The sequence below is a fragment of the Tamandua tetradactyla genome, chromosome 5, assembly GCF_023851605.1.
Source record: "Tamandua tetradactyla isolate mTamTet1 chromosome 5, mTamTet1.pri, whole genome shotgun sequence".
Classification (NCBI taxonomy): Eukaryota; Metazoa; Chordata; class Mammalia; order Pilosa; family Myrmecophagidae; genus Tamandua; species Tamandua tetradactyla.
Window position 1 is genome coordinate 57,282,048 of NC_135331.1, and position 26,815 is coordinate 57,308,862.

General features: G+C 38.2%; 1 protein-coding gene and 1 pseudogene across 1 annotated transcript in view; one reads left to right on the plus strand and one right to left on the minus strand.

Annotated features, from left to right (window-relative positions):
* Nucleotides 1–26,393, minus strand: part of KPNA4 (karyopherin subunit alpha 4) — a 115,728-nt gene extending 89,335 nt beyond the window's left edge. Inside the window, exon 1 of the mRNA XM_077160926.1 lies at nucleotides 26,046–26,393. Coding sequence (XP_077017041.1) covers nucleotides 26,046–26,114 — 69 coding nt within the window. The 5' untranslated portion in view covers nucleotides 26,115–26,393. The remainder of the gene's footprint in view (nucleotides 1–26,045) is intronic.
* Nucleotides 12,383–13,074, plus strand: LOC143682170 (ras-related protein Rap-1b pseudogene; annotated as a pseudogene).
* Nucleotides 26,394–26,815: the final 422 nt, after the last annotated feature.

The window sequence follows — 26,815 nt, forward strand, 5'->3', positions numbered from 1 at the left end:
GCAAAGGGAGTAGTTTTAAATAAAGGTCTTTTTAAGCAAGGATCCAGTAAGTGAGCAAGCCATGTGGATATTTATCAGAAAGAACTGAAAGGTAGAGGGATTATGAAGTAAAAATGACCCATACATGATAGAAAATGAAAAGGCCAGTGTGGCTGACATGCAACGAATGAAGAAGAGAGTGGTAGGAAATGAATGGACCACTGAAAAAATTTTGGCATTTACTCTGAGATTGGAAGCCACTGGCAGGTTCTGAGCAATGAAGAGACATACTCTGAGTTAAAACAATCATTCCAGTTTCTGGTTGGGATTATATGGTTACTGCAGTATTTCAGAAAAGAGATAATGTCTTGGACCAAATTTTGACGTATGTGTGGATTTTTTTATGTATTTTAAACCTACAAAATTTGCTAATAGACTGGTTGGGACTGTGAAAGAGAGATGATGACTTCAAGGTTTTTGACCTAAGCAATTAAAAAATGGAACTGCTTTTTACTGAAAGGGGGAAGAATGAATGATTAGGAGGTTTGGGAGGTAATCAGATTTGAATTGCTAAACTTAAGATGCTTATAATGTATCAAAATGAGATGTCAAAATAGTTGAATATGGAATTCTAGGGAAAGGTTGGAATTAGAAATATAAATTTAGAAAGTTGTCAATATATAAATGGTATTTAAAGCCAGGAAAATGGATGAGATAACCAAGGGTGTGACTACAACCCCACATACTCCAAAACTAAGAGGGAGATTAAGGAATAGTAAATTAGACCGAAAGCAACCAGAAATCTGTGATAAAATGGAACTAAGTGAAAAAAACTATTTTTCAAGGAAGCATGGGTAACTGTAAATGTTGCTAATAAGTCAAGTAAGATGAGGATAGAGAATTAATCACTGGGTTACTAAATATACATTTACTTACTTTATACAGTAATTTAATATGGCTAATCATCATTTTAGAAACAAAAGTTCCAATGTTTTTTCCATCTACTATGAATTCTAAAGTTCTCCATTATCATTTATTTTCACCCCTGAACACTTAATAACTGAAAAATATTATCCAAGATATTATGTAAAGCTTCTAACCTACATCTCATTTACTGTTATATAGTACCATAATCAAGTAAGTTACAGAACTAAAAGTGAGCTCTGGTATCTACAAAACATTAAGGTATCTCCTAATGAAAAGCCACTTTGCAGCCCTCTCTGACAAATGGTAGGCAGAGACCCATTCTATGATTAAGTCAGGGTATTTCTAGAGAAAAGCTTTTGACTAAATTTGTGTCAACTGGCCCTAAAAGTTCCCCTTTACCAATGTAGTCAATGAAGTAGACTACATTTTAACTTATACTTTCCCAAATTAACCAGTTATACAAGAATGAACTTAAAGTCTTAAAAAATTTCAACCATGACTCTCACATACCATAGGAAGCCATGAGTAGAAAAGTGAAAATGAAATGGTGTTTGGAGAAATTTATAGAAGTAACTCATCCTAGTGGTTCACATCCAGGGTAACCTTGCCACTCAGGCAAGAACTGGCAATGTCTGGAGACATTTTTTGATTGTCACAACTGTAAGGGGAGGGGTGGATACTACTGCCACCTAGTTGGTAGAGGCCGAGGATACTGCTAAACATTCTATAACTGTCACAGTACAGACCTCCATAGCAGAGAATGATCTGGCCCAAAATACCAACAGCACCAAGGTTGAGAAACCAAGCCGCTGTATTCTGAGTTAGTTATATGAAAACCTAAATTAAACCTATTTATGTTTTTAAAAATATATGCAAGATGAAGGAAACATTCCAAGAAAATTAATACTAGTAATGCCCACTCTCATTATTATTACACACTGCATTAGAGGTTCTCGCTAAGAGCAATCAGGCAGGACAAAGAAATAAAAGGCATCTAAATTGGAAAGGAAGAAGTAAAACTGTCATTACTTGCAGAAGACATGATACTATACTTGGAAAATCCTGAGAAATCTACAACAAAGTTACCTGAGCTAATAAACAAATGAGCAAGGTGGCAGGATATAAAATTAATAAGCAAATATCAGTAACATTTCTACACACAAGCAATGACCTAGCTGAGGAGTCAGTTAAGGAAAAAATTCCATTCAAAATAGCAACTAAAAGAATCAAGTAGAGAGTGGCTCTAGATTAGCCCTGCTCCACAGAAAGGTCAGAGAGGGGACAAGAGGGCAACTGTGGTAGCAATTTGGGAGTGTGGCTGACCTGGGAGAGTGTTCTGCATGTGGAAGCCCTGGTTATGGAAGCCGAGGAACTGAGAGGCAGAAGGCTGAAGACTGGCATGGAGGCGCAGAGCCACAAAGCCCAGGGGAATGCATGGCCTGGAGTGCAGGACTAGGAAGTAAGCCAGGCCATGTACCCTGGTATGCTACCCTCACCAGCGCAGCCGCATGACTGGCAACTTATCCCATGCCCCACACACCTGAACCCCATCACCCTCTCCATTCCCCAAGCTCCAGGTGCCCCCACCCCATCAGCCCCCAGTGCATGTACCTGCCACACACCCCCACTCCAACTGCAGCCTAACCCACCTCTCCTGCACACCTTCCAAGCACTGCCTCTTCCTCCATGTTTCCTGCAGGCTGTTGACAGTGTATAAAGGTTGCAGGCACTAACCTCCACATTAGGCTACCCTCAACCCCTGCCTATAGTGTCGCACAGCCTCACCCAGCCCACCCTGAGCTGAGCACACCCCTTTACCCCACGTTCACGCCCGCACATGTTACAGGCCCCAATCATGTCATTTGCCTCTGAGAACTGCACTTCATAGCAGTCCTAGAACCACGCATGCAGACATCCCTCAGCCTTACTTTCCAGCTCCGAGAAAGTATTGACCTGAGCAGTCGGGTCACATCTGCCACCAATCCATGAAGGCATAACGCCGACCTGCTGCCACAGCTCTACTCATGCACACAAACCAGGGTTATGCCCCCCCCCCCCCAAGACTGGTGCATCCACACAGCTACATCCTCCCTGGTCACTGGGCACCCATGTTCACAACCATCAGTGTAACATCTCCAACCTGTACCATATCTGGCCTGAAACACACCATACTGAATGCTCCATCCCATGCCCTGCTGTGCAACCATCCTGCAAACATAAGGCAGACTACAGAAAGAAATCAACTCCCAAAGTAAATCAATCAAGATATTTACATGCAATGAAGACAGCAGAAGATCACTAAGTATATCACAATGCAGATATAGCCCTGCCTAATGACCAAACTAAAACATCAGAGGAGACACAGACATTGGAACAACAAATCAAAAACAATCATACAACTCTACTTAATAAAATAACTAGGCTAGCAAGTGATATAAACCAGATCAAGAAGACAGAAGAGCACAAAGAGGAATTTGAAAGAATAAACATAAAAATAGCAGATGTCAGAGAGATTGAAGGCTCTGCTGACCAAATAAAAAACACACTACAGGCACACAACAACAGAACTGAAGAAACAGAAGAAGGAAAAAGCAATACAGAAGACAGGGTAATTGACTTTGAAGACTCAAAACAGCAAATGGCAAAAAAAAGATGGAAAAAATTCAATGGGAACTCAGAGAAATGATAGATAAAACAAAGTGCACAAATATTAGAATCAGTGATGTCCCAGGAAAAGAGAGGATTAAAGAGCTAGGAAGAGTAGTAGAGGATATAATGGGGAAAAACTTCCCAATCCTAATAAAGGACATAAATACACAAGTTAAAGAAGTTCAAAGAACTCCAAACAGAATAAATCCCAACAGGCCTTCCAAAAGACACATACTGATCATCTGTCAAATGTTGAAGAGAAACAGAAAATCCTGAAAGCAGCCAAGAGAAAAACAATCTACTACATACAAGAGAAATCAAGTAAGATTGAGTTCAGACTACTCAACTACCACCCTGGAGGCAAGAAGGCAGTGGTACAATATATTCAAGATGCTGAAAAACAAAGACTCCCACCCAAGAATTCTGTACCCAGCCAAACTGTCCTTCAAAACTGAGGGAGAGATTAAAGTTTGCACAAAGAAGTCCTGAAAGAATTTGTCAACAAGACATCAGCCCTACCAGAAATACTTAAAAGAAGTTCTGCTGGCTGAAAAAAAAAAAAGACAGGGAAGGAGGTCAGCAGAGGGGCACAGAATCGAAGACTTTCACTAAACGTAATTTAGCGAACAGAAAAAGAAAGAGGGAAAAGAATATTTAGGTCTGACAAATAAAACTAAAAATTAAAAAACTTTTTTTTTTTACCAATTAAAAGACACAGATTGGCAGAATGGATTAAGAACATAATTCAGCTATATGCTGCTTAAAAGAGACTCATTCTAGACACAAGGATACAAACAGATTGAAAGTGAAAGGATGGAAAAAGATTTTCCACGCAAGTTGTAACCAAAAGAAAGAAGGAGTAGATATATTAATATGGGACAAAATAGACTTTAAATGTAGAGACATCATAAGAGACATAAAGTTGATTTATAGATTCAATGCAACACCAAGCAAAATCCCAAAAGGTTACTTTTCAGAAATAGAAAAACCAATTGCCAAATTTATCTGGAAGGGCAGGGTGCCCCAAATACCTAAAAATATCCTGAGACAGAAAAATGAAATAAGAGGTCTCACTCTATCTGATTTTAAGTTGTATTACGAAGGCCAAAACAGCACAGTACTGGCATAAAGAGAGACATACTGACCAATGGAACAGAAGAGTGTTCAGATATAGACCCTCTCATCTAGGCACAATTGATCTTTGATAAGGTAGTTGTCATGGTTAGGGACAGGTGTCAACTTGGCCAAGTTGTGGTACCTGTTCATCTGATTGGGCAAGCGCTGGCCTGTCTGTTGCAATGAGGACATTTCATAGGATTAGGTCATGATCACATTAGCTACATCCACAGCTGATTCCATTTGTAATCAGCCAAAGGGGAGTGTCTTCTGCAATTAGTGATGCTAAATCCAATCATGGGAAGCCTTTTAAGGAGGACTCAGAGGAGACAGGTTCCATTCCTGCCTTGGCTGGTGAGCCTCTCCTGTGGAGTTCGTCCAGGCCATCCATTGGAGTCATCGGCTTCGCAGCCTGCCCTGTGGATTTTGGACTCTGCGTTCCTACGGTCACGTGAGACACTTTCATAAATTTTATATTTGCAAGTGTTCCCTGTTGGTTCTGTTTCTCTAGAGAACCCTAACTAATACAGTAGTCAAGCCAACTTACCTGGGACAGAACAGTTTCTTCAATAAATGGTGCCTACAGAACTGGATATCCGCATGCAAAAGAATAAAAGAGGATCCACATCTCACAGCCTATACAAAAAATTAACTCAAAATGGATCAAAAACCTAAACATACGATCTAAAACCATAAAACTTTTAGAAGATAATGTAGGGAAATATCTTATAAATCTTACAATAGGAGGTGGTTTCCTAAACCTTACAATCAAAGCATGAGCACTGAAGAAAGAAATAAATGAGAATTCCTCAAAACTAAACACTTTTGTGCATCAAAGAACTTCATGAAGAAAGTAAAAAGATAGCCTACACAATGAGAGACAATATTTGGAAACTATATATCAGAAAAAGGTCTAGTATCCACAATATATAAATAGACTGTTCAACTCAGCAACAAAAAGACAGACAACCCAATTACAAAATGGGCAAAAGACTTGAACAGACACTTCTCAGAAGAGGAAACACAAATGGCCAAAAGGCACATGAAAAGATGCTCAACTTCCCTGCCTAAGAGGGAAATGCAAATCAAAACCACAATGAGATATCATCTCACACCCACAAGAATGGCCATTATCAATAAAACAGAAAATAAGCGTTGGAGAAGATGTGGAGAAAGAGACACATTTATCCACTGCTGGCAGCAATGTCAAATGGTACAACCATGGTGGGAGGCAGTTTGGTGTTACTCAGGAGGCCAAGTATAGAACTGCCATATGACCCGGCAATACCATTGCTAGGTATCTACTCAGAGGACATGAGGGCAAGGACACAAATGGACATTTGCACAATGTTTATAGCAGGATTATTTACAATTGCCAAGAGATGGATACAGTCCAAAGGTCCATCATCAGCTGAGTGACTAAACAAGCTGTGGTACATACATATGATGGAATATTATGCAGCTGTAAGACAGAATAAAGTTATGAAGTATGTAACAACATGGATGGACCTTAAGAACATTATGCTGAGTGAGATTAGCCAAAAACAAAAGGACAAATACTGTATGGTCTCATATGAACTATATTAATGAATGAACTTGGATAATTTCAGTTAAGAACAGAGGTCATCAGGAGATAGAAATAGGATAGATATTGGGTAACTGGAACTGAAGGGATACAGACTGTGCAACAGGGCTTATTGTAAAAATTCAGAAATGGATAGCATAATACTACCTAATTATAACATAATAATGTTAGAACACTGAAAGAAGCTGAATGTGAGAATGATAGAGGGAGGTGGCCTTGGGCACAAATGCAATCAGAAGGAAAGATATATGATAAAGACTGAGATAGTATAATCTAGGAATGCCTACAGTGTATAATGATAGTGACTAAACATAAAAATTCAAAAATGTTTTGCATGAGGAAGAACAAAGGAATGTCAATAATGCAGGGTGTTGAAAATAGAAGGTAAATAATATTTTAAAACTAACTTGTGTGTGAGACTAAAGCAAAAAATCTTATTTGGTACAAAATTTATATTTTGACTAGTGCATTTCCTAATATTACTTAGGTGGGCAGCTTAATTGAACACCATAAGTACATGGAACCTTGAGTAGGGCATAAGATTTTGTAGGTTTGTCCAGAGTGATGCCTTGATAAATCCCAGAAGGATTTGAACAGTGAATAAAAACGTATTTGCAAAGTTCACTTGGGGGAATAGCGGGAAAGGGGAAAATTCAACTTCCCCAAGTAGAGGAAGAGACTAAAGCAAAAAATCTTATTTGATACAAAATCTATATTTTGACTAGTGCATTTCCTAATATTACTTATGTGGGCAGCTTAATTGAACACCCTAAGTACATGGAACCTTGAGTAGGGCATAAGATTTTGTAGGTTTGTCCAGAGTGATGCCTTGATAAATCCCAGAAGGATTTGAACAGTGAATAAAAACGTATTTGCAAAGTTCACTTGGGGGAATAGCGGGAAAGGGGGAAAATTCAACTTCCCCAAGTAGAGAATTCTTGATATTCTCACAAGCAGTGGGGACAACCAAAGCAATAGGCTGAGCCCCGAATGTTGGGGTTTGTTCTTATGAAACTTATCCCTGCAAAGGATAGGCGCTAAGCCTACTTAAAATTAGGCCTAAGAGCCACCCCCAAGAGAACCTCTTTTGTTGCTCAGATATGGCACCTCTCTCTCAGCCAATATGACAAGCAAACTCACTGACCTCCCCGTCTACATGGGACATAACTCCCAGGGGTGTGGACCTTCCTGGCAACGTGGGATAGAAATCCTAGAATGAGCCGGGACTCAGCACCAAAGGATTGAGAAAACCTTCTCAACCAAAAGGGGGAAGAGAGAAATGAGACAAAATAAAGTGTCAATGGTTGAGAAATTCCATACAGAGCCTAGAGGTTATCCTGGAGGTTATTCTTATGCATTAAACAGATATCACCTGCTTAGTTAAGGCGTAATAGAGAGGCTGGAGGGAACTGCCTGAAAATGTAGAGCTGTGTTCCAGTAGCCATGTTTCTTAAAGATGACTGCACAATGATATAGCTTTCATAATGTGACTGTGTGATTGTGAAAACCTTGTGTCTGATGCTTCTTTTATCTACCTTATGACAGGTGAGTAAAATATGTGGACTGAAAATAAAGAATTAATAGGGGGAACAAATGTTAAAATAAAATTAGCAGATTGAAATGCTAGTGATCAATGAAAGGGAGGGGTAAGGGGTATGGTATATATGAATTTTTTTTGTTTTCTTTGTATTTCTCTTTCTGAATCGATGCAAAGGTTCTGAAAAATGATCACGATGATGAATATACAACTATGTGATGAAAAAATGTTCATATTGTATGTTGATTGGTTTTATTAATAAAATTTTTTAAAAATAATAAGGGGGAACAAATTTTAAAATAAATTTAGTAGATTTCTTTTTCTGAATTGATGCAAATGTTCTAAGAAATGATCAGGATGGTGACTATACAACTATGTGATGATATTGTGAGTTATTGATTACATATCAAGAATGGAATGATCATATGGTAAGAATGTTTGTGTTTGTATATTGTTATGTTGAATAAAAAAAGTAGAAAAAAAAGACTACAATGAGATACCACCTCATATCTGTAAGAATGGCTGCTATTAAACAAACAGGAAACTATAAATGTTAGAGAGGATACGAAGAAACTGGAACACTTATGCACTGGTGGTGGGAACGTACAATGGTGCACCCACTATGGAAGACTGTTTGGCAGTTTCTTAAGAAACTAAATATCAAGTTGCCCTATGACCCAGAAATAGCACTACTTGGTATATACCCAGAAGAACTGAAAGCAATGACACAGACATTTGCACACCAATGTTCACAGCAGCATTACTCACAACTGCCAAAGGAGGGAAACAAACCAAATGTCCACCAACAGACAAGTGGATCAACAAAATGTGCTATATATATATATACAATGGAATATCATGCAGCAGTAAGAGAAAATGATGTCTTGAAGCATGTGAAAAGATGGATGAGCCTTGAGGACTTAATACTGAGTGAAGTTAGCCAGACACAAAAGGACAGATACTGTACGAGTCCACTTTTATGATCAGCATAAAGGTATAATCAGAGGCTTATAATACAGATGATAAGGGACTTAGAGATACATAGAAGCTAGAGATGGGTGAACCGTTAGCTAATGAGGTTGAACTCCAATGTAAGGGAACAGACGGAGCGAAGGTGATTCTCGAATGGGTCTAGAAGTAATATTACCATATTGAAGATGAACAAGATTGAAAGGGGTTGTACAAACCTACATGTCCCACTGACTGACACTAGAAATATGAATGAGTTCTTGTAAGAATTATTTCAAAGATACGATTCGTCGATAAAGAGTGTTTAAGTTCAGGGTATGGGGGGAAAAATTGCTATTGCATGCTATGAGCTGTGTTCAAAAGGAAACCATTAGCACTACCATAGCAAAAGCAGAAGTAAATAATGAGGGAAGGTACCAGAGTTATGAGGAGGTTTACATTTTCTATTTGGTGAAGGTGTGTTCATTGGTGTTCTGTCTCTTGGGAACAATGAAATTATCTAAAATTGAGAATGTTGATGGACTGTGGACTTTAGGCCCTTTACATGATGCCCGATGAATGCAGGTGACTGAAGGATGCATAGACAGAGAAGCAGATTGGCTAATGATGATGTATACTTATGAACAAAGGTTTGTGCTGCTACAAAAACAATGTCGTGACACCTGCAACAATGTGAACGAACATGCGGGACATTTGGTGAAACAAAATAAATCAGAAACAAAAAAAACAGACTGGTATGGTCACTTTTAGAAAATGCTTATAAAAAAAACAGGGGCCTAGATTGTAAGCTTTTAGAGCAGACACATTAAGTCCACAGTGGTGATTATTATTTCTGGATTTTGAGAGGCTGATAAAACCTGATATTTAGAAATAAGATGAAGTCCAAACAGGTTGGGGTTAAAGTAAATCAGAACATAGGGGTAAGAACCACACATATTCTTTGAGACCTGTGGAAGAAAGGTTTATTTGATCTGGAACTGAAATTTTTTGTAGTGCATAATCTAATTCAACCTATCTGTATAGCTCATTTGAACAACTGAAACACAGGGAATCCAGAATAAGACAGAGGTCCTTTAATCCTGTATGGATTATTGTAATGTCTGGAAACATCCTAGAGTATATTAAGCAGATAACCAAAAAGTACTGGCAAAGTCCCTGAGGGAGAGGAGAAAAAATACGGAACTACTAAACCTTACCATCAGGGAATCCCCTGATACTGTGTCAAACTTTAGGGATACCCAAATCAATAGGCCATGCCCTTGATCATGAGGCTTATTCTTGGGAAGTTTATGTTGGTAGTGGAGAAGTTTAGACTACCTACAGGAATGCCTAAGAGTTACTTCAGGAGGACCTCTGTTGTTGCTCAGATGTAGCCTCACTCTCTCTATGCCCAACTCTGCAAGTAAAATCATTGCCCTCCCTGCTATGTGGGACATGACATCCCGGGGTGAAAATCTCCCTGGTGACATGGAAGAGGACTCCCAGGGATGAATCCAAACCTGGCAAAGAAAAGAAGTGTAATTAATAAAGTATCAGTGGCTGAGAGAGTTCAAACAGCATCGAGAGGCTACTCTGGAGGTTGCTCTTATTCAAGCTTCAGTTAGACCTTGCTACCTATCATAACATGTCAATCCCCAATCAATTCCAGCCAATCCCAGAGAATATCTAAGAGAATATATAAGATTCCACAAGGCTTCCACGCACTGGAGTAACTTTCCAGAAACCTACAACCTCCACATGGGTCCCTGGTCCAGATAAGTTCTGAAACCTAGCCCAGTCTCTCCAGAACATCAGATAGTTTCCATCTCCCTACCCCATATTAGTGACAGACCCTTCCAATATCAAAAATTTAGAACTTCCACAGCCCAAACAACCGCAAAGAGAGGTAAGGAAAGATCCAAAGTGATGGTGGAATTATACATAGAAGATAGGACTTAAGAAATGAATATAATAGGTTATCACCTGGTTAGTCAAGAGGTAATGGAGAAGCTGGAGGGAACTGCCTGAAAATGTAGAGCTGTGTTCTAGGAGCCATGTTTCTTGAAGATGACTGTATAATGATATAGCTTTCGCAATGTGACTGTGTGATTGTGAAAATCTTGTGTCTGATGCTCCTTTCATCTACCTTATTAACAGATGAGTAAAACATACAGAATAAAAATAATAGGGGGAACAAATGTTAAAATAAATTTAGATTGAAATGCTAGCGATCAACGAATGGGAGGGATAAGGACTACGGTATGTATGAATTTTTTTCTGTTGTCTTTTAATTCTTTTTCTGAACTGATGCAAATGTTCTAAAGAAATGATCATGATGATGAATATGCAACTATGTGATGATATTGTGAATTACTGATTATATATGTAGAACGGAATGATCATATGTTAAGAATATTTGTGTTACATTTTTTAAAAATTAATTAAAAAATAAATTAAAAAAAGAAATGAATATGACTGCTAAATCATTAAATTGATAACTTTTAGTCTCCAGTATTTTAGAGCAGCTAGAAGTTAAAACCTAAAACTGTGAAATTGTAACCCATGTCAAAGTCTGAAATATGTTCTACAACTAATTGTGGTGCTACACTTTGAAATTTATATCTTTTTTGTATACATGTTATTGCTTACAAAAAAAGTAGGAAATAAAAAGTTGATTGGGATGATATCAAAGTAATTAAGTCCTCTAGTCTGGAGGAGCAGAACTCTGTGATCTGTCCTGTAACCACTTGGCGAAGAGTGCTTTGAAAAGTATCGCTTTTTACATTTCTTCATTTCTTCGCTTTGTATATATGTTATACTATACAATAAAAAAGTAAAAAAAAAAAAAAAAAAAAAGAACCAAAATTGTTTTCATGAATCAGACAGGGGCAATATCAGAAACAAGGTGACCACTGTGGAAATAAGAAAGAGGTAATAATGATCTCCCTAGATTACAGCAATGAGTAGAAAGTTAAAAGTAAAGTAAAAATGGAAAACATTAACTAATGTTATGCTTACAAATCTTGTCTAAGAGAAATTGCTCTTTCCAAGGATGCTACTGCAGAAGGAGTCAGATACTGCTTTCCATGTGACACCCTCCCTATACACACTGACCACAGATGGCAGACTGATGACAGAGGTGAGGGAAAACACTCCTGACTCAGTGAAAGCCAATACATAAGCAGGTCAAAAAGCAAAACTTGCTTCAGCTTGAGCAGAGCTTAGTAAATTGGTCAGATCTCTCCCTTAGTAATATAACACAAAATTACATGAAGACTTAAACAGTCAGTACTCAGGAAAAAGAAAACTTAATAGCCAAGTTATTGGGAGACAGAGCAGTATAGTGAAGATCTATGAATTTCTTCCACCAAGACACTCCTACCTGAATTATGGTGGATCATGTCAGAATTGGTCTCAACTTTCCTAACATCCCAACCCCTTACATGAGCTAGCCTGAAAAATGGTGATCCCTGCATTCTTAAGAGTCTACTGCATAAGAAACACTAAGGTGGACTTTGACAGATGTAAAAACTGAGGCTGGGCAGTACAGCAGTGACCCAGAGGTAGCACGAGGCATGGGAAGATGCTAGCTGTGTGGACCAGGTGACAGTATGAGTACTAGATTTTGACAGCTTCACACCATGTGTGAGTATAGACCATTTGTTCTTGGCTCAGAAGGTGCTGGAAAGTCTGCTCTGACCATGCAGTTTATTCTAAGAATTTTTGTTGAAAAATATGATCCTACAATAGAAGATTCTTATAAAAAGCAAGTTAAGGTAGATGCATAATAGTGTACGCTCGATATCTTGGATACTGCAGTAACAGAACAATTTACAGCAATGAGGGATTTGTACATGAAAAATGGACAATGTTTTGCATTAGTTTATTCCGTCACAGCACACTTCACATTTAATGCTTTACAAGAGCTGAGAGTACAGATTCTTCGAGTAAAAGACACTGATAATGTTCCAATGATTCCGCCTGGTAACAAGTGTGACTTGGAGAATGAAAGAGTTGTAGGAAAGGAGCAAGGCCAAAATCTAGCAAGACAATGCAACAACTGTCCATTCCTTAAATCTTCTGCAAAATCAAAAATAAATGTTAATGAGACCTTTTATGACCTAGAGTAAGGCAAATTAACAGAAAAACTCCAGTGCCTGAAAGGCCTGCAAAAAGACATCATGTCAGCTGCTTTATTGACTATATGCATTGCAGCTCTGAGCCAAATCTGAAGAACTTTAGCCCAATTCACCAGTGCCAGCATTCCAACTGTGTTAAACCTACCATCTTAAATGGACTTTCCTGTGGTGGTAGCCCTTTAAGAGATGGATGAAAGCTACTACATCAGTCTGCACATTCTAATCACTTCCCAGTATCACAAAAGAGAGTTTTATTTATATAATAGCCCTAGAACATGCAAACGGTAAAACCAGAGGCTATATTCAGTTTTACTGCTTAAGAGATATTCATCTACAGCATACAGTACATGATTTTTATACATGTACACTTTAACACACCCCATAAACATTAGTGTACAATAATGTAAATCCTAAAAGCACCTCTATTTTAGCTTAATGAAAGTCCAAAGAGTTCCTATATAGACTATGCCAGATAACTTTGCTTTGATACTTGTAGATTATAATTTTTTTAAAGAAATTCAAGGTCATTATCATTGTATTGTACAAAACGAGCTCTTCTGATTAATGCAACTATACAGCTTTTTAATTTTTGAAAAACCTGAGGAGACAATGATCTTGTCTTTAAAATATGATAGTCCTTTTAGTAAAATGTCTTAAAGACACTGCCCTTTAATATCTGTTGGGAAGGAAATGTCCAGACTTTTCAAATCTCTTATTACATGTTTCCTTTTTTGTTTACATAGGGAATAATGTTTATAGTTGTGTACAGCAGGGGATCTACAACAAGAAGTGTATATTTTTGAACCATTTTTTAATGATTTAACAATTTTTGTAAATTATTTTCAAGCTTCTGCAGCTGTATATTCTCACTGTGAATCCATTGCTTGCTCATGCATAAATGTACCTACAATACCAAATATATAGGTTTAGCATTAAAAAAAAAAGCTGAAAAAATTTATGAAAGTTTCCTAATGGCATGTAGCTAATATCGTACAATCCTAGAATTCTAGGAAAATATTTTCTTTCTTTTCAAACTTAGGATTTATTATTTATTATAGAGTGTTGGATAAAAAGCTAAGGGAGCTGCTACAACCCTAGTTCACGATAACTGAACATTCCTACAGAAAAGGCTGGGAATCTAAGAGAGCTTCACCTGCTAGAATGTAAATTCCAAAACAAAAGGGAATTGGCCTATTTTATTCATTGCTCTATACTCACTGCCTAGAACAGAATCGGAATACAGATGCTGAATAAATATTTGATGAACAAATGAATTCAATTCAGGGAATACCAGAAGAGGAAATCAGCGAAAAGAGCTGCCCAGCATACCACTGTGAGCCTTAGATAGTGGAAAACTGTCACAGTTTCCACTCATGCCTTTTAAGTTTTGTTGTAGTTTTACTAATTTTATTGAGTTAAAATGCATATACCATACAATTCACCCATGTAAAGTGTAATATTCAGTGCTGTTTTTTTTTAAAGCATATTCACAAAGTTATATATGTCACCACTAATTCCAGAATTTCAGAATACTTTCATCACCACAGAAAGAAACCCATTAGCAGTCAATCTCCTTTCCCACCCATCCAATATCTCAGCTCCTGGCAACTGCTAATCTGCTTTCTGTCTCTCTGGATTTGCTCATTCTGGACATTTCATATTAGTGGAATTATACAACATGTGGTCTACTGCATCTGGCTTCTTTAGCTCAGCATAATGTTTTCAAAGTTAATCCATGCTGTAACGTGTCAGTACTTCATATCTTTGTCACAACCAAATAATATTCCATTGTAAGGATATACCACAATTTGTTTATCCAGTCACTGGCTGATAGACATCTGCATTGTTTCTATATGTTGACTACAATGGATAATGCTGCTGTTTCCTGGACAAGTTTTTGTGTGGACATATCTCCATATTCTCTTAGTTATATACCTAGGAGTGGAATTGCTGGGTAACATGCTAACTCTATGTTTAACTTTTTGAAGAACTGCCAAACTGTATTACAAAGCAGCTGAACCAGGTTGCATTCCCACCAACAACGTATGAAGGTTCCAATTTCTCCCTATCTTCCCCAACTCTTGTTATTAGGTCTTTTTTATTTTAGCCAACCTTGTGGTTTGAAGAGGTGGCTCAGTGTTTTTAACTTGCATTTCTCTATAGTGACTAAGGATGCCAAGTATCCTTTTCATTTATTTATAGGTATTAAGCTTTTCATCACTTAAAGATAGTAGTATTACTGTTTTAAAACTGGTGAACAATAGAGAATTGGGAAAAAATATTCAATAGAAAAAATTAATAGACTAAATCTGAATACTCTGATGTAAAACAGCTGCTCAACAATGAACCCAACTCTACAGATATACTTGCAATGTAATGAACATCTCTACATTATATTCAAAAGTGAAATAAGGAACATTCTACATCAGCACTGGACAGTGGCACTTTATCTTCAATATGCTTTTTCTTTCTTTCTTGATTGAACCCTCATTTTTGTGTCAAGTCCAACACGCACATACACACACACAGATGAAGACATGGCACATGACCTTGTCTCGGTCAATCATTGTACCATATTCCCGGCCAACAGTGATTAGGGTCAGATAAAAGCATGCAGTCAAAGCTTGGGCCATCAGACTCTCCCTAGACTTTCAATGGAACTCATATCTAATGCCAGCTATGGCCCTGAAATTACCCATTTATTAGAACCAAATTTCCCATTATGCTTAAAACTAATTTAGCTAGGTTTCTGTTCCCTAAACATAACTATATAGCATAAAAATCTGCTCTTTTAAAGATGTCAGTCCTAACTTTTTGTTTTTGTTTTGGGGTGCATGATCCAGTAAAAGTTCTACCTTTTAATAGCAACATTCCAAAAAGGACTTAACAGCATCCTTAGAGTCACTATTCCAAAAAGCCATAAACTATGCGGGCTTCATAGCTTACTTAAGAACCAGGAGGAATGTAACACTTATTTGACAATCTTAAAATTATGTTTTGCTTGTTTTTTCTGGGCCACCTGAAAGTAGCCAGAGGAACAGGGTGAAGAGGCAAGAAGAGTGGCAAATAGGACAGGGTCATTTAAGACAACCAAGTGAAAACTATTATAATACTTTCAAAATACAACTATTAAGCTAAATAAATTTAGAAACGTATACTTAAGGAACTACAAAAATATACTATAAAAACTTAAGTATTAATTGTAGATACTAGGTATCTAGAAGTTTTCACTAGAGAACAGGAAACTGAGATAGAATATGATTTGATCCCTATATTATAAAATCTGCTTATTACCAAATCAGGAAGCACCACATCATTTTAGGATTCTGACTACTGTTAATAAAAATTCAATGACATCACAGAGCTACTATGAAGATTAAATGAAGTCTGTAAACTAAACTGCAAAGGGCAGTACGGATGTAACCATCTATAAGCCCTTGATCTTGAGTCTTGTTCTTGTGACACTTAGGTTGGTAGTGGAGAAGCTTAGACGACCTATAGATATGCTTAACAGGTACTCCTGGAGGACCTCTTCCGTTGCTCAGATGCAGCCTCTCAACTCTGCAAGTGAAATCACTGCCCTCCCCACGAAGTGGGACATGACATACAGGTGAAAGTATCCCTGGCGGCATGGAAAATGACTCCCAGGGATGAATCTGGCCCTAGCACTATGGGAACAGCAATGTCACCCTGACCAAAAGGGGGAAAAGAAGCGTAACTAATGAGTATCAGTCGCTGGGAGAGTTCCAATAGTCAAGAGGCCACTCTACAGGTCACTCTTATACAAGCTTCAGTTAGACACTGCTACTTACCATATTTTTTGCCAAACTTTTGCAAAAATGTCCAGTCACTCCTAAAGAACACCTACGGCATTATATAAGATTTTACAAAGGTTCCGTACACTATGGTAACTTTTCAGAAACCTACAACCTTCAGATGGCTCCCTGGACCAGACAATTTCTGAAATGCAAAGGGCTCAGCCTCTCCAGAACATCAACTAGCTTCATTTCCCTATCCCATATTACTGACAGCCCCTTCCAACATGAAAAAGTTAGAATGGGCACATCCCAAATACCCCGAAAGAGTGGGAGAAAGAGCAAAAGTAATGGTGGAGTTATATAAAGTAGGGTTTAATAAACAAGTATGATAGCAGAATTGTTATACTGATATTTCTTTTAGTCTCCAATACCTTAGAGCAGCTAGAAGGAAAAATCTGAGAAAGTGGAATGGTAGCACATAACAAACTCCGAAATCTGTTGTTTCTACTTATTGAAGTGTACTCTGAAAAATCATTGCTTTTTTTCTTTCCTTTGTATATACGTTGTATTTAACAATAAAAATGCTTCTTATAAAAAAAAAATTTTCAATGAAATTCCAAGTTTGCCAAAATACACTAAAAATATAATGTATAGTAACCTTAACAGAAATAAGATTTAAGGTAAAAGTGACAGGTGTCCAAATTTTGTTCTAATAGTGAATTAATAGTAATAGGGAAAAAAGTTTTCACTTTTTAAATAATCAAGCAAATCTTGCATTTCCAGCAAATGCCTGTGACCTTAAATCACTGTCCAGTATGGATATTAAAGACTATGAATTAAAGCTGTTTCTTATTAACTTGCAATCCTTTGGGAAAAGTTACAAAATCTACACAAACTTAGATAGAACACTGAATTTGAGAAATGGAGTCAGAAACCCAATCTTGTGAAATTTATAGTTAACGCAAATGCAAAAATGTGATGATTTGGATTACAGTGCACAGTTGTACAAAAGGAATTGTAAATAAAATGTTACTCTGACAGGGAACATGAGTTGACTTGGATGTAAACTTAGAAGTTGCTAGAAATAATAAAAGCCTCCATGTACTATACACTGGCACTATTATGCTTTTATGCATGCCTCATTTAGTCTCTTACAACAACTTTATAAGGTAGGAATTATTATTCTTATTTTGCAAGTGAAGAAATGAGTTAGAAAGATTAAGGAGCCAGGAACCAGGATCAACGCTGATTGATTCCATAGTCCATGCTCTTTAACGTCTATATTATGAAGTCTTTTAACAGACTGTACAAATTAAAAGTGACAGTCACCTGGAACAGAAGAGTAATAAACTGAGACAGTGGTTATCAAGCATGGTCTATTGGTCCTCGTGGGGACCTGCAAGGCCTATGAGAGGCTCTACAAGGTTAATACCAATAAAACAATAATAATAATAAGACAGACCAATGGATTTGATATAACAAAGTAAGTTCACTGATCTGGCTTCTGATTCCACACTGCAACTAAGCTTTTAGAAAATACTTCTGTACAGTTATGGTATAGTATGAAAGTGTAATTTCCACAATTACTGACTATTAAAAACATTCTTTCAACTGCCTGTGTAAAGGTAGATAATATTCATATATGTCACCCAAAATAGTATGTCACAAAAGTCTGACTTCAGAGGTAGTTGGGAATTCGTTTTTCTTCTCTTAAACCAAACATTAGAGACACCTGAAAAAATCTGTAACATGGCCACTCTTCTAATGTTTTTTGCTTTTGGAAAATAGCAGTCATTTTTCATTAAAAATGTTATTTATTATTAATATAAATGGTTTATTATAATTGAATGAATTAATTTTTAATTCTTAGTTTTAATTTCTAAAATGGTAAATACTGATAGAAACCCATAAACAGAAGCTCTCTGAGGAGTCTTAATGTTTAACAGTATTAACGGGTCTTGAACCCTAAAAGTTTGAAAACGTATGAACAAAGGCTATTACAAATATATATTGTCCTTATTTTGTAAATGTCACTATAAAGATTTTTCTTACATTAATTGTTAAAAAAAAAAAAAAAAGTTCTGCCACTCCTAGTTTTTGCAAATACAATGTAGCTAAACCTAAATTAAAAGCCAAGAAAACTATGTTCTCCAGGGCTCACAGTCCACAAATGATACACAATTTCCAAAAACCTCTCTGGGAAAACGAAACATTTACTAAATACCTCAGATACATATATTCCATGTACTGTGGTAGGTGCTGTTACCTACAGCCTTTAAAAAATTTTTGAGGCCAATATTAATGAGAATGTCTGAGAAGTTCAAAGGAGGTAGAGTGGTTTAGTACAAAAGTATGGACTTTACCTTGATACACTGCAACTAAAATCATTCTCTTGAATGTATGCTATTAAGACATTTAACTCTAGAGTTTTCTCCTTTAAAATGGACTCAGTAACAATTTCTACTTATGAGACAGAGTAATTAGAATACAGTTAAAAGCACATGCAGGGGTGCAAGGGTAGTTCAGTGGTAGAATCCTAGTCTGCCATGTGGGGGCTTGGGTTCGATTCCTGATCCATGCACTTCCCAAAAAACAAACAAACCAAAATTCAACAAACTGGTGCTGCAATAACGGAATACTCACATGGAAAAATATGAAGAGTGACCCCACCATACAGCATACCAAAAAAAGCACATGCAATAGTTATATTAAAAGGGTATGTGGGCGGGAAACTGTGGTTCAGAAGACAAAGTTCTCGCCTGCCATGCCAGAGACCCAGGTTCGATTTCCGGTGCGTGCACATGTGGGGAGAAAAAAAAAGAAGGATATGTATGTGCTTCAAAAATTAGTTTTCTCTACTACAAAACTAAACTAGACAGTTTCAAAATCAGGATTCAAGGCTAGGTTTCACTATAAGCTCTATAGACTTCAAAGAAACTAATGCTGTTTCAGGAAATATTTTTAATGATCCCAAACCACTATCAGTTATTAGGGACCAATACTAAAAAACCTACCTACAAATTTCTTTCTGAAAATAGTCTTGTTCTTTTAAACCTAAATCACTCCTATAGCTCTTCCTAACTTTTTATATTCATTTGACATACTGGTGACTATGAAAAAACAAAGACATCTTGCTATCTCTTAAAAAAAAATTATCAACAAAACAATTCTGAAATTGGTTGCCTTGTAAACTGGGAAAACTGGCAGGAAGCACAAATACAATCATATAATGCCTAACTATATTTTTCTCAGGTATTTCATATTGTCACATGCTTGAACTATTATATAAAAAACTAGACAGTAGTTATTTTAAGTATAGTACATATGTTCCAAGATTTGTGATGAGAGAGGTCAGTCTCTAAAAGTCAACAAGACTTAATACCTCAACAATGCTTTTCACTGTATAATTTAAAACTCCCCAAGGCTGTCTTAACAAGAGAACCGACCAATTTATTAAACTTTTGCAAATGAAGTATTCACTTTTCCTGAAATTATTTCAAAATAAGAAGCTAACTTGATATCTTTATGTTGTATGGACAATCATGTTTCTAATTTTGTAGCATTTTAATATATTTATATTTAGGCTAAGTTGTTTTCTAAAATTGTGTTTTTGTCAGACCTTATTATTTTTCTAACATAAGTTAGGTTTTATGTATCTGCTCTATGTGAACCTGGCTACTCTAAAAAATTTGGCAAGTTTACTAGAAAGTCTACAAGAGAATTTTCCTCTACTCTTATACAGATGAACTTAACTGCTTTACTGTCAATTTTTTTATTTGATGATAAGTCAGTATTTCCCATGTTGCTTTGCATATCCTCTCTACGGTTACTATTCTCGAACTATTAACAGTGATGTCCTATCACACTGAAGGCAAAAGGCTAAGCCGTAGTGGGTATCATCTGACAGGTCCTGAAAATTATTTTAAATACTCACATATGCCTTCTAAGATGTTTTTGTCTTTAAAGAAAGTAAGTTTGACTATATTTTGGAGTAGCCAGAATGGCAGTTTAAAGATAGCAATGCATATCCAGATTGAAAGCGATGAATCCGTTTTAGTTCTAAAACTCAGAAATTATGACTTTCAGAAGGGTCACTGATTTCCTGAGGCCAAACTGCCCTTCAATAATAAGAATACGATCAATTATATGTCTCAATATTAAAAACCTTTTTCATTAATTTTAAATTCAATCTAACTTAAGTTATATATGCACACAGAGAGAAAAACAAACCAACTGCAAATAAGGGAGTAAGAGAATCAATTACACTGAATCCTATTAAGCACCTTCCCTCCCCCCAAACACAGAAGCTGAAGGTGATAAAATGCTCAGAGAATTGCCTGGCATCTTCCTAACATTAACCTATTAATCTTCACAACACTCATAAAGCAGATGTCAAGTACCTCTAGTTTTACAGATGAAAGACTAAGTGATCCCCCCAAGGTCACACACAAAGTTAGAGATCAGATTAAACTAAACTCTGAGGCTTTGTACTATTCACTAATTCTAAAGAAACAAACAATAACAGATCAAACCAAAAATTGCTACAATTACTTCATTCTATATCCTATCCTCTAGATCTGTGCTTTCCAAAAAGTAATCACTAGCCACATGTGGCTATTAGGCACTTGAAAGTAGCTGGTCCAAACTGAGATATGCTGTAGATGTAAAATACAGCTGGATGCTGACGGCTGGGTACGAAAAAGAGATTATAAAATATCTCATTAACTTTGTTTACATTTGAAATGGTATTTTGTATATATTAGATTTAATAAAATATTATACAATTAACTTCTTTTCACATTTAAAAAATGTGGCAACTAGAAAACTAAAATTACTTTGTGGTTTCCATTATATTTTTACTGGGCAGCACTGGTTTGCACTTTCTTCTAAACATCTCCTAAAAACAAATGTCATAGTTAAGACCTAAACCAAAAAGTATTTTTCCCTAGAATTTGTTGTAGACAGTATAGTCATATTTTCTGAATAGAAAATAGACATAATTGATTATCTGAGGCATACATGTAATTAAAAGATACACAATTACAGACCCTTCTAATGCTAATAAAAGAGACTTCTTCCACTAAGGTATATGTGACTCACAAATAAGGAGAAATGATTTCCCATTAGTCATATGTCACTTTCTTAGGTGCAAAAATGAAAATATTCCTATTCCTAATGTACCTAGAGGGATATCCGTCATCCAGATAATGCCCATAAGATACTAGAATCTAGTTAGGATTAAGGTAAATCAGGACACAAGAAAAAGGATGATACTGTATTTTAAAACTCCCAACTTCTGTGAGTGACCAAAGGAAGAGATGTTTATTTGGTACAAAATTTAAATTTTCTATAGCACACTCTCTAATTTAACCTGCCTGGTCAGTTTACCCAAACAACCTAATTACATGGAACCTAGCAAAGGGAATGAGATTTTGTTATTCTATACAGGTTAAAGTAAAAACCTGATACATTCCAGAGTATTTTGAGCAGAAAATAAAGTGTTTGCAAAGTCCCCTTTAGGGACCAGGGAAAACTGTGGAACTATTAATCTTTCCCATCTGAGGAATTCCTGATATTCTTTCAAGCATTAGGACTTCCAATTTAATAAGCCAAGCTCTCAATCTTGAGGTTTGCCCTTATGAAACTTATCTCTACAATGGCATAGCTAAGCCTACATATAACTATGCCTAAGAGTCACCCCCAAAGAACCTCTTTTGTTGCTAAGATGTGACCCCTCTCTCTTGCTCAGCCAACTCTGAATAAACTCACTGCCCTCCCCACCCTACATGGTGGGACAGGACTCCCAGGGATGTATGTCTCCTTGGCAACACGGGACATGACTTCCCGGGATAAGCCTGGCCCTGGCATTGTGAGACTGAGAATGCCTTCTTGACTAAAAGGGAGAAAAGAAGTGAAATAAAAAAAAGTATCAGTGGCTAAGAGATTTGAAATAATCAAGAGGTAATTCTGGAGGCTACTTTTATGTAACTTTCAGCCAGATATTGCAAATTGCCACAGTATGCCAAGCCTCAACCACCAATATTTCTAAAAACCCTAAAGAACACCCTGGGCTCTTTCTAAGAATCTATAATGTCCTAGCTACTAAGGTTATTTTTTCAGAAACTTAAGGTCTCCAGATCGTTCCTAGGCCAGAGAAGCCCTAAAACCCAGCTGTACTTGTCTTTCAAAGAACATCAACCAGTTTCATATCTCTATCCTATAAGGTCAACACCACTTTCCAGCATTAAAATGGTCATTGCCAGATATCCCTGGCGACTGAATGATGAGGGGGAGGAAATGCAATTGAGAAACTAGGATTAATGATCAGGAGACTCATACAGACATTTCTTTTCAGTTTCAAGTGTATTAGAAGAGCTACAAGCAAATAGTGGAAATCTGTGAGCTGTAATCCAGTACCCCTGATCTTTGATAATGATTGATAGCTATATAGGAAAGAAAAAAAAAAGACACTTGCCCATGTTTGTATGGTGATGCTTCATTGTGTTCCCTGTGATCTATGTATCTATCTCTAACGTACTATACTCTCTTACTTAACTTACCTTTACTGTAAGTCTTTAAAAGTCGCAGTTTAAAGACTTACAATAGTACTGCATCCTAGAATATTAGAATAAGGAGGGGGATAAAGGGTATGAGCTTTTGGGATTTTCTTTTAATCTCTTTTTCTGGAGTAATGCAAATATTCTAAAATTATCATGGTGATGAATGCACAACCATATGATAATACTGTGAACCACTTCTTTTTTTTTTTTAACTAATACGAAGTCTTTATTCTTTCAAAGGAAGGAAATACTATCTTTTTATTCTCACATTTAGAAAGTTAAATATGTAACATGACACTGAGTGCAGCCAGAAACTCCAAAATAAACTTAGATTACTATAAAGAAAATTCCACATAAAACCTCAAATGCTCTTTGCCTCAGGGAGGCACTGTTTTCAAAAGGAGTAAATACTGAGGTTATTTCATTTTCCACAAAACCATTTAAAGAAATACCCCAAATGGAAAAGCAACCAAATGTGAACCATTGATTTTATTCTTTGGACAGACTGTATGGTGTATGAATATATCTCAATAAAATGACATTTGGAAAAAACTGTATACTTTGGATGGACTGTATGACACATGAATATATCTCATAAAATGACATGGGGGGAGGATCATGGTGTAGCCACTTTAGAAAACAATCTAAATAGAAAACATATGTAGAAAATATGTTTAAAAGGTTAAACATAGCTACCATATGACCAAGTAATTCCACTTCTACGTATAAAACCAAGAGAAATGAAAAACTTTGTTCACATAAGCATCTGTACACAAATGTTCATAGCAGCATTCTGCATAACAGCTAAAAGGTAGAAACAGCCCAGATGTCTATAAACTCCTAAATGGATAGCAAAATGTTGTATATCTGTACAATGGAATATTACTCCGCCAAAAAAGACATAAAGTACTGATATATGCTATAACATGAATGAATCTTGGAAATATTATTCTATGTGAAAGAAGCTAGTTATAAAAGATCACTATTCTATAGCGCCATTGATATTAAATGTCCAGAATAGGGAAAACAGGACTGGGGTAGGCGGGGAAAATTGGAGAATTACTGAAAATCGGTACAGATTCTTTGAGAGTGATGACAATGTTCTAAAATTGAGTGTGGTAATGGCTGCACAACTTAAAACTATACTAAAAACCACTGAATTATATACTTCACGGGTGAATTTTTGGATATGTGAATTATATCTCAATGAAGCTATCTTTTTAAATTAAACAAAAATGTAGGAGAAAAAAGGATTATAGGACCTTATCAAGCATTTAATTATTATTTTTCTGGACTTTGTAACTTTGTAGTTGTCGGCTTTTTAAATTAGTAATTTGGGGCGTTTTCTCATTCTAAGTAAATATTCATGTTAGTAAAAAAGTTTTTCATCACCTTGTTGCACAACTAGATAAGTTTACTAAAAATCATAAATCGTGCACTTAAAATGGGTGGCTTTTATGGTAAGTTATATCTCAAAGTTAATCTTTTCTTTTTTTATAAAAAAGGGAATTATAAGAAAAGTGACTCATGTTAACCTTAAAACAACCACAGAATTAACAGCCACCTCCCCAAACACCTAATATCCCCTATGAAACCCACTAAAACAGCACCAACTCCCTTATAGTAAGATTGAATGGCTATGTGGAAAGCCCCCAGTATAGTTACTATCTTAGCCAAGCAAACGCTCAAGGTTCAGAGACAGGTGATGAGAATTTTAAGAGCTCAGTATAAAATATGCCAAAGACAATACAAAACATATCACTTGACCCCTCTTCTTAAAAAAATAAACTCGATTCAGACGCAGAATGGTAGTATTAAAAAAAAAATCTATTCACCTAGAGTGTTAAAGCTGAAGGGATGTTTTCTATTAAAAATCTCAGTGATTTGTGTGTTTAACCCACACACTACGTAGACTGAGAACCTCTGCAGCAGCTGTATCTAAGACAATGAAGCCTTTTTTGTTTGTTTCAAATAAAACTTGATGGTGCCATTCCATAGCCCACCCATCCCCCACTACCACCACCAGCAGGTGGAGGGAAAGGATACTGTAGACTAGAGGATGACAGCTTTGTATAACCCTTGGGCTTTATATGTAAGAATGCAGCTGGTGGTCTCCTCTCAGGAGGGGATAAAAGATTTGTGGACAAGCTGAAATAAGGGAAATCCTTTGCCTGGAAGAGGGCACACCGTGAGCCACATCTTGATTCAGCTATATGCAGAGTAAAACACAGGCCGCTGGAAGGCACTGTTAGCATCACCAGGATGGCCTCTCACGCCGGGGGTGTTTTTTCAACGGAGAAGTTGACTCCTGTAGTTTGGATATTAGGGGGAGGCAGGGGTAAAGCGGGAGTCGGGAAGACCAGAAAAAATGCCTTTAAGTGAAGACGCCTCGGGCCTCCTCGCCGAGGAAGTTCCGAGCCCCACTAGGTCGCCACACACTAGCCCTCATCCCCCACCACCCTCCTTGCCCCGGCGCCAGACGTCGGGGCCCGAGCGAGAAACGGAATCTCCGCCACTGCCGGGGAGGGGGCCGCGGTCCGGCCGGGGCACAGCCGCGCCCGGCCTCCCGCCGCGCGGCCCAGCCCCTCGGACCCGCGACGGGCTGGCTCAGCCGGCAGGCCTAGGCCGCGCCGGCCGTTCCCAGGCACCTCGCTCCCCGGCGGAGGCGGACCAGGCCCGACACAAACTTCCCGGCGCATTAGCAAAGGCGTCACGGACGGGCCAGCCCCCAGCGCCATTCCCCCGCGGCCCGGCGGCGGCTCCCGCCCCTACTCCCCACACTCAGAGTCCGGGTGGAGAGCAGCCCGAGGCCCAAGGTCCCCACCCCTCCGGTATCCCCGAGTTTACCTCTAAGTCGCGGCCTTTGTTCTTGAAATTCTTGAGCCGTTGGTTGTCCAGTTTCTCGTTGTCCGCCATGGCCGGGCCGGTGACTCCTTCCCCCGCCCGGGCCCCGCGGGATCCGCCCCAACCTCCGCGCCGCACCGACACTCCCAGGAACCGGGCCGCCGCCTGAGCTGCTGTGCCCGCCGCGCCGCCTCTTCGTTCCTCCTCTCACCTGCCTCAGCCGCGGCCTTCTCCTCTCCCCGCCCGCCCCCCCTGCCCTAACCCCAGCGCGACTGCAGCTCGGGCAAAGACAACTGCGGGGCCGGGCGGCGGCAACGGCGGCGGAATGCGCTGCCGGCAGAGAGGGGGAGGCGGCCTCGATCTGAGAGCCCCGGCGCCGCGGCCACGCCCATCACCGCCAGCCCAGCTCACTGATTGGCCAATCAGGCTCCGGCGAGCTCAACCAATAAGGAAGGGCGATGGAGAGCGGGGGTGGAAAAAGCGAACGGAAAGAGGAAGCGAGAGGCGCTGGGAGGAAAGGGCCGGAGGCCGCGAGGGCGGGGAAGGGCGGAGGGAGGAGGGGAACGGCTCCGGCAGGGCTGGGCAGAGCCGCACCACGTGCCTCCCGGGCGAAGGGGAGGGAGCGGAAGAGAAGTAGGAGAGCTGAGGGGAGGCCGGGAACGGAAAGGAGAATCGCCGACAGTTGTTTTCTCTTTTTGCCGGGGTAGTCCCAGACGACGGGGGTCCAGGGCCAAAGCTGAGTTAAAGTACGTTCTCTTCTCCGCCGGTGGGTC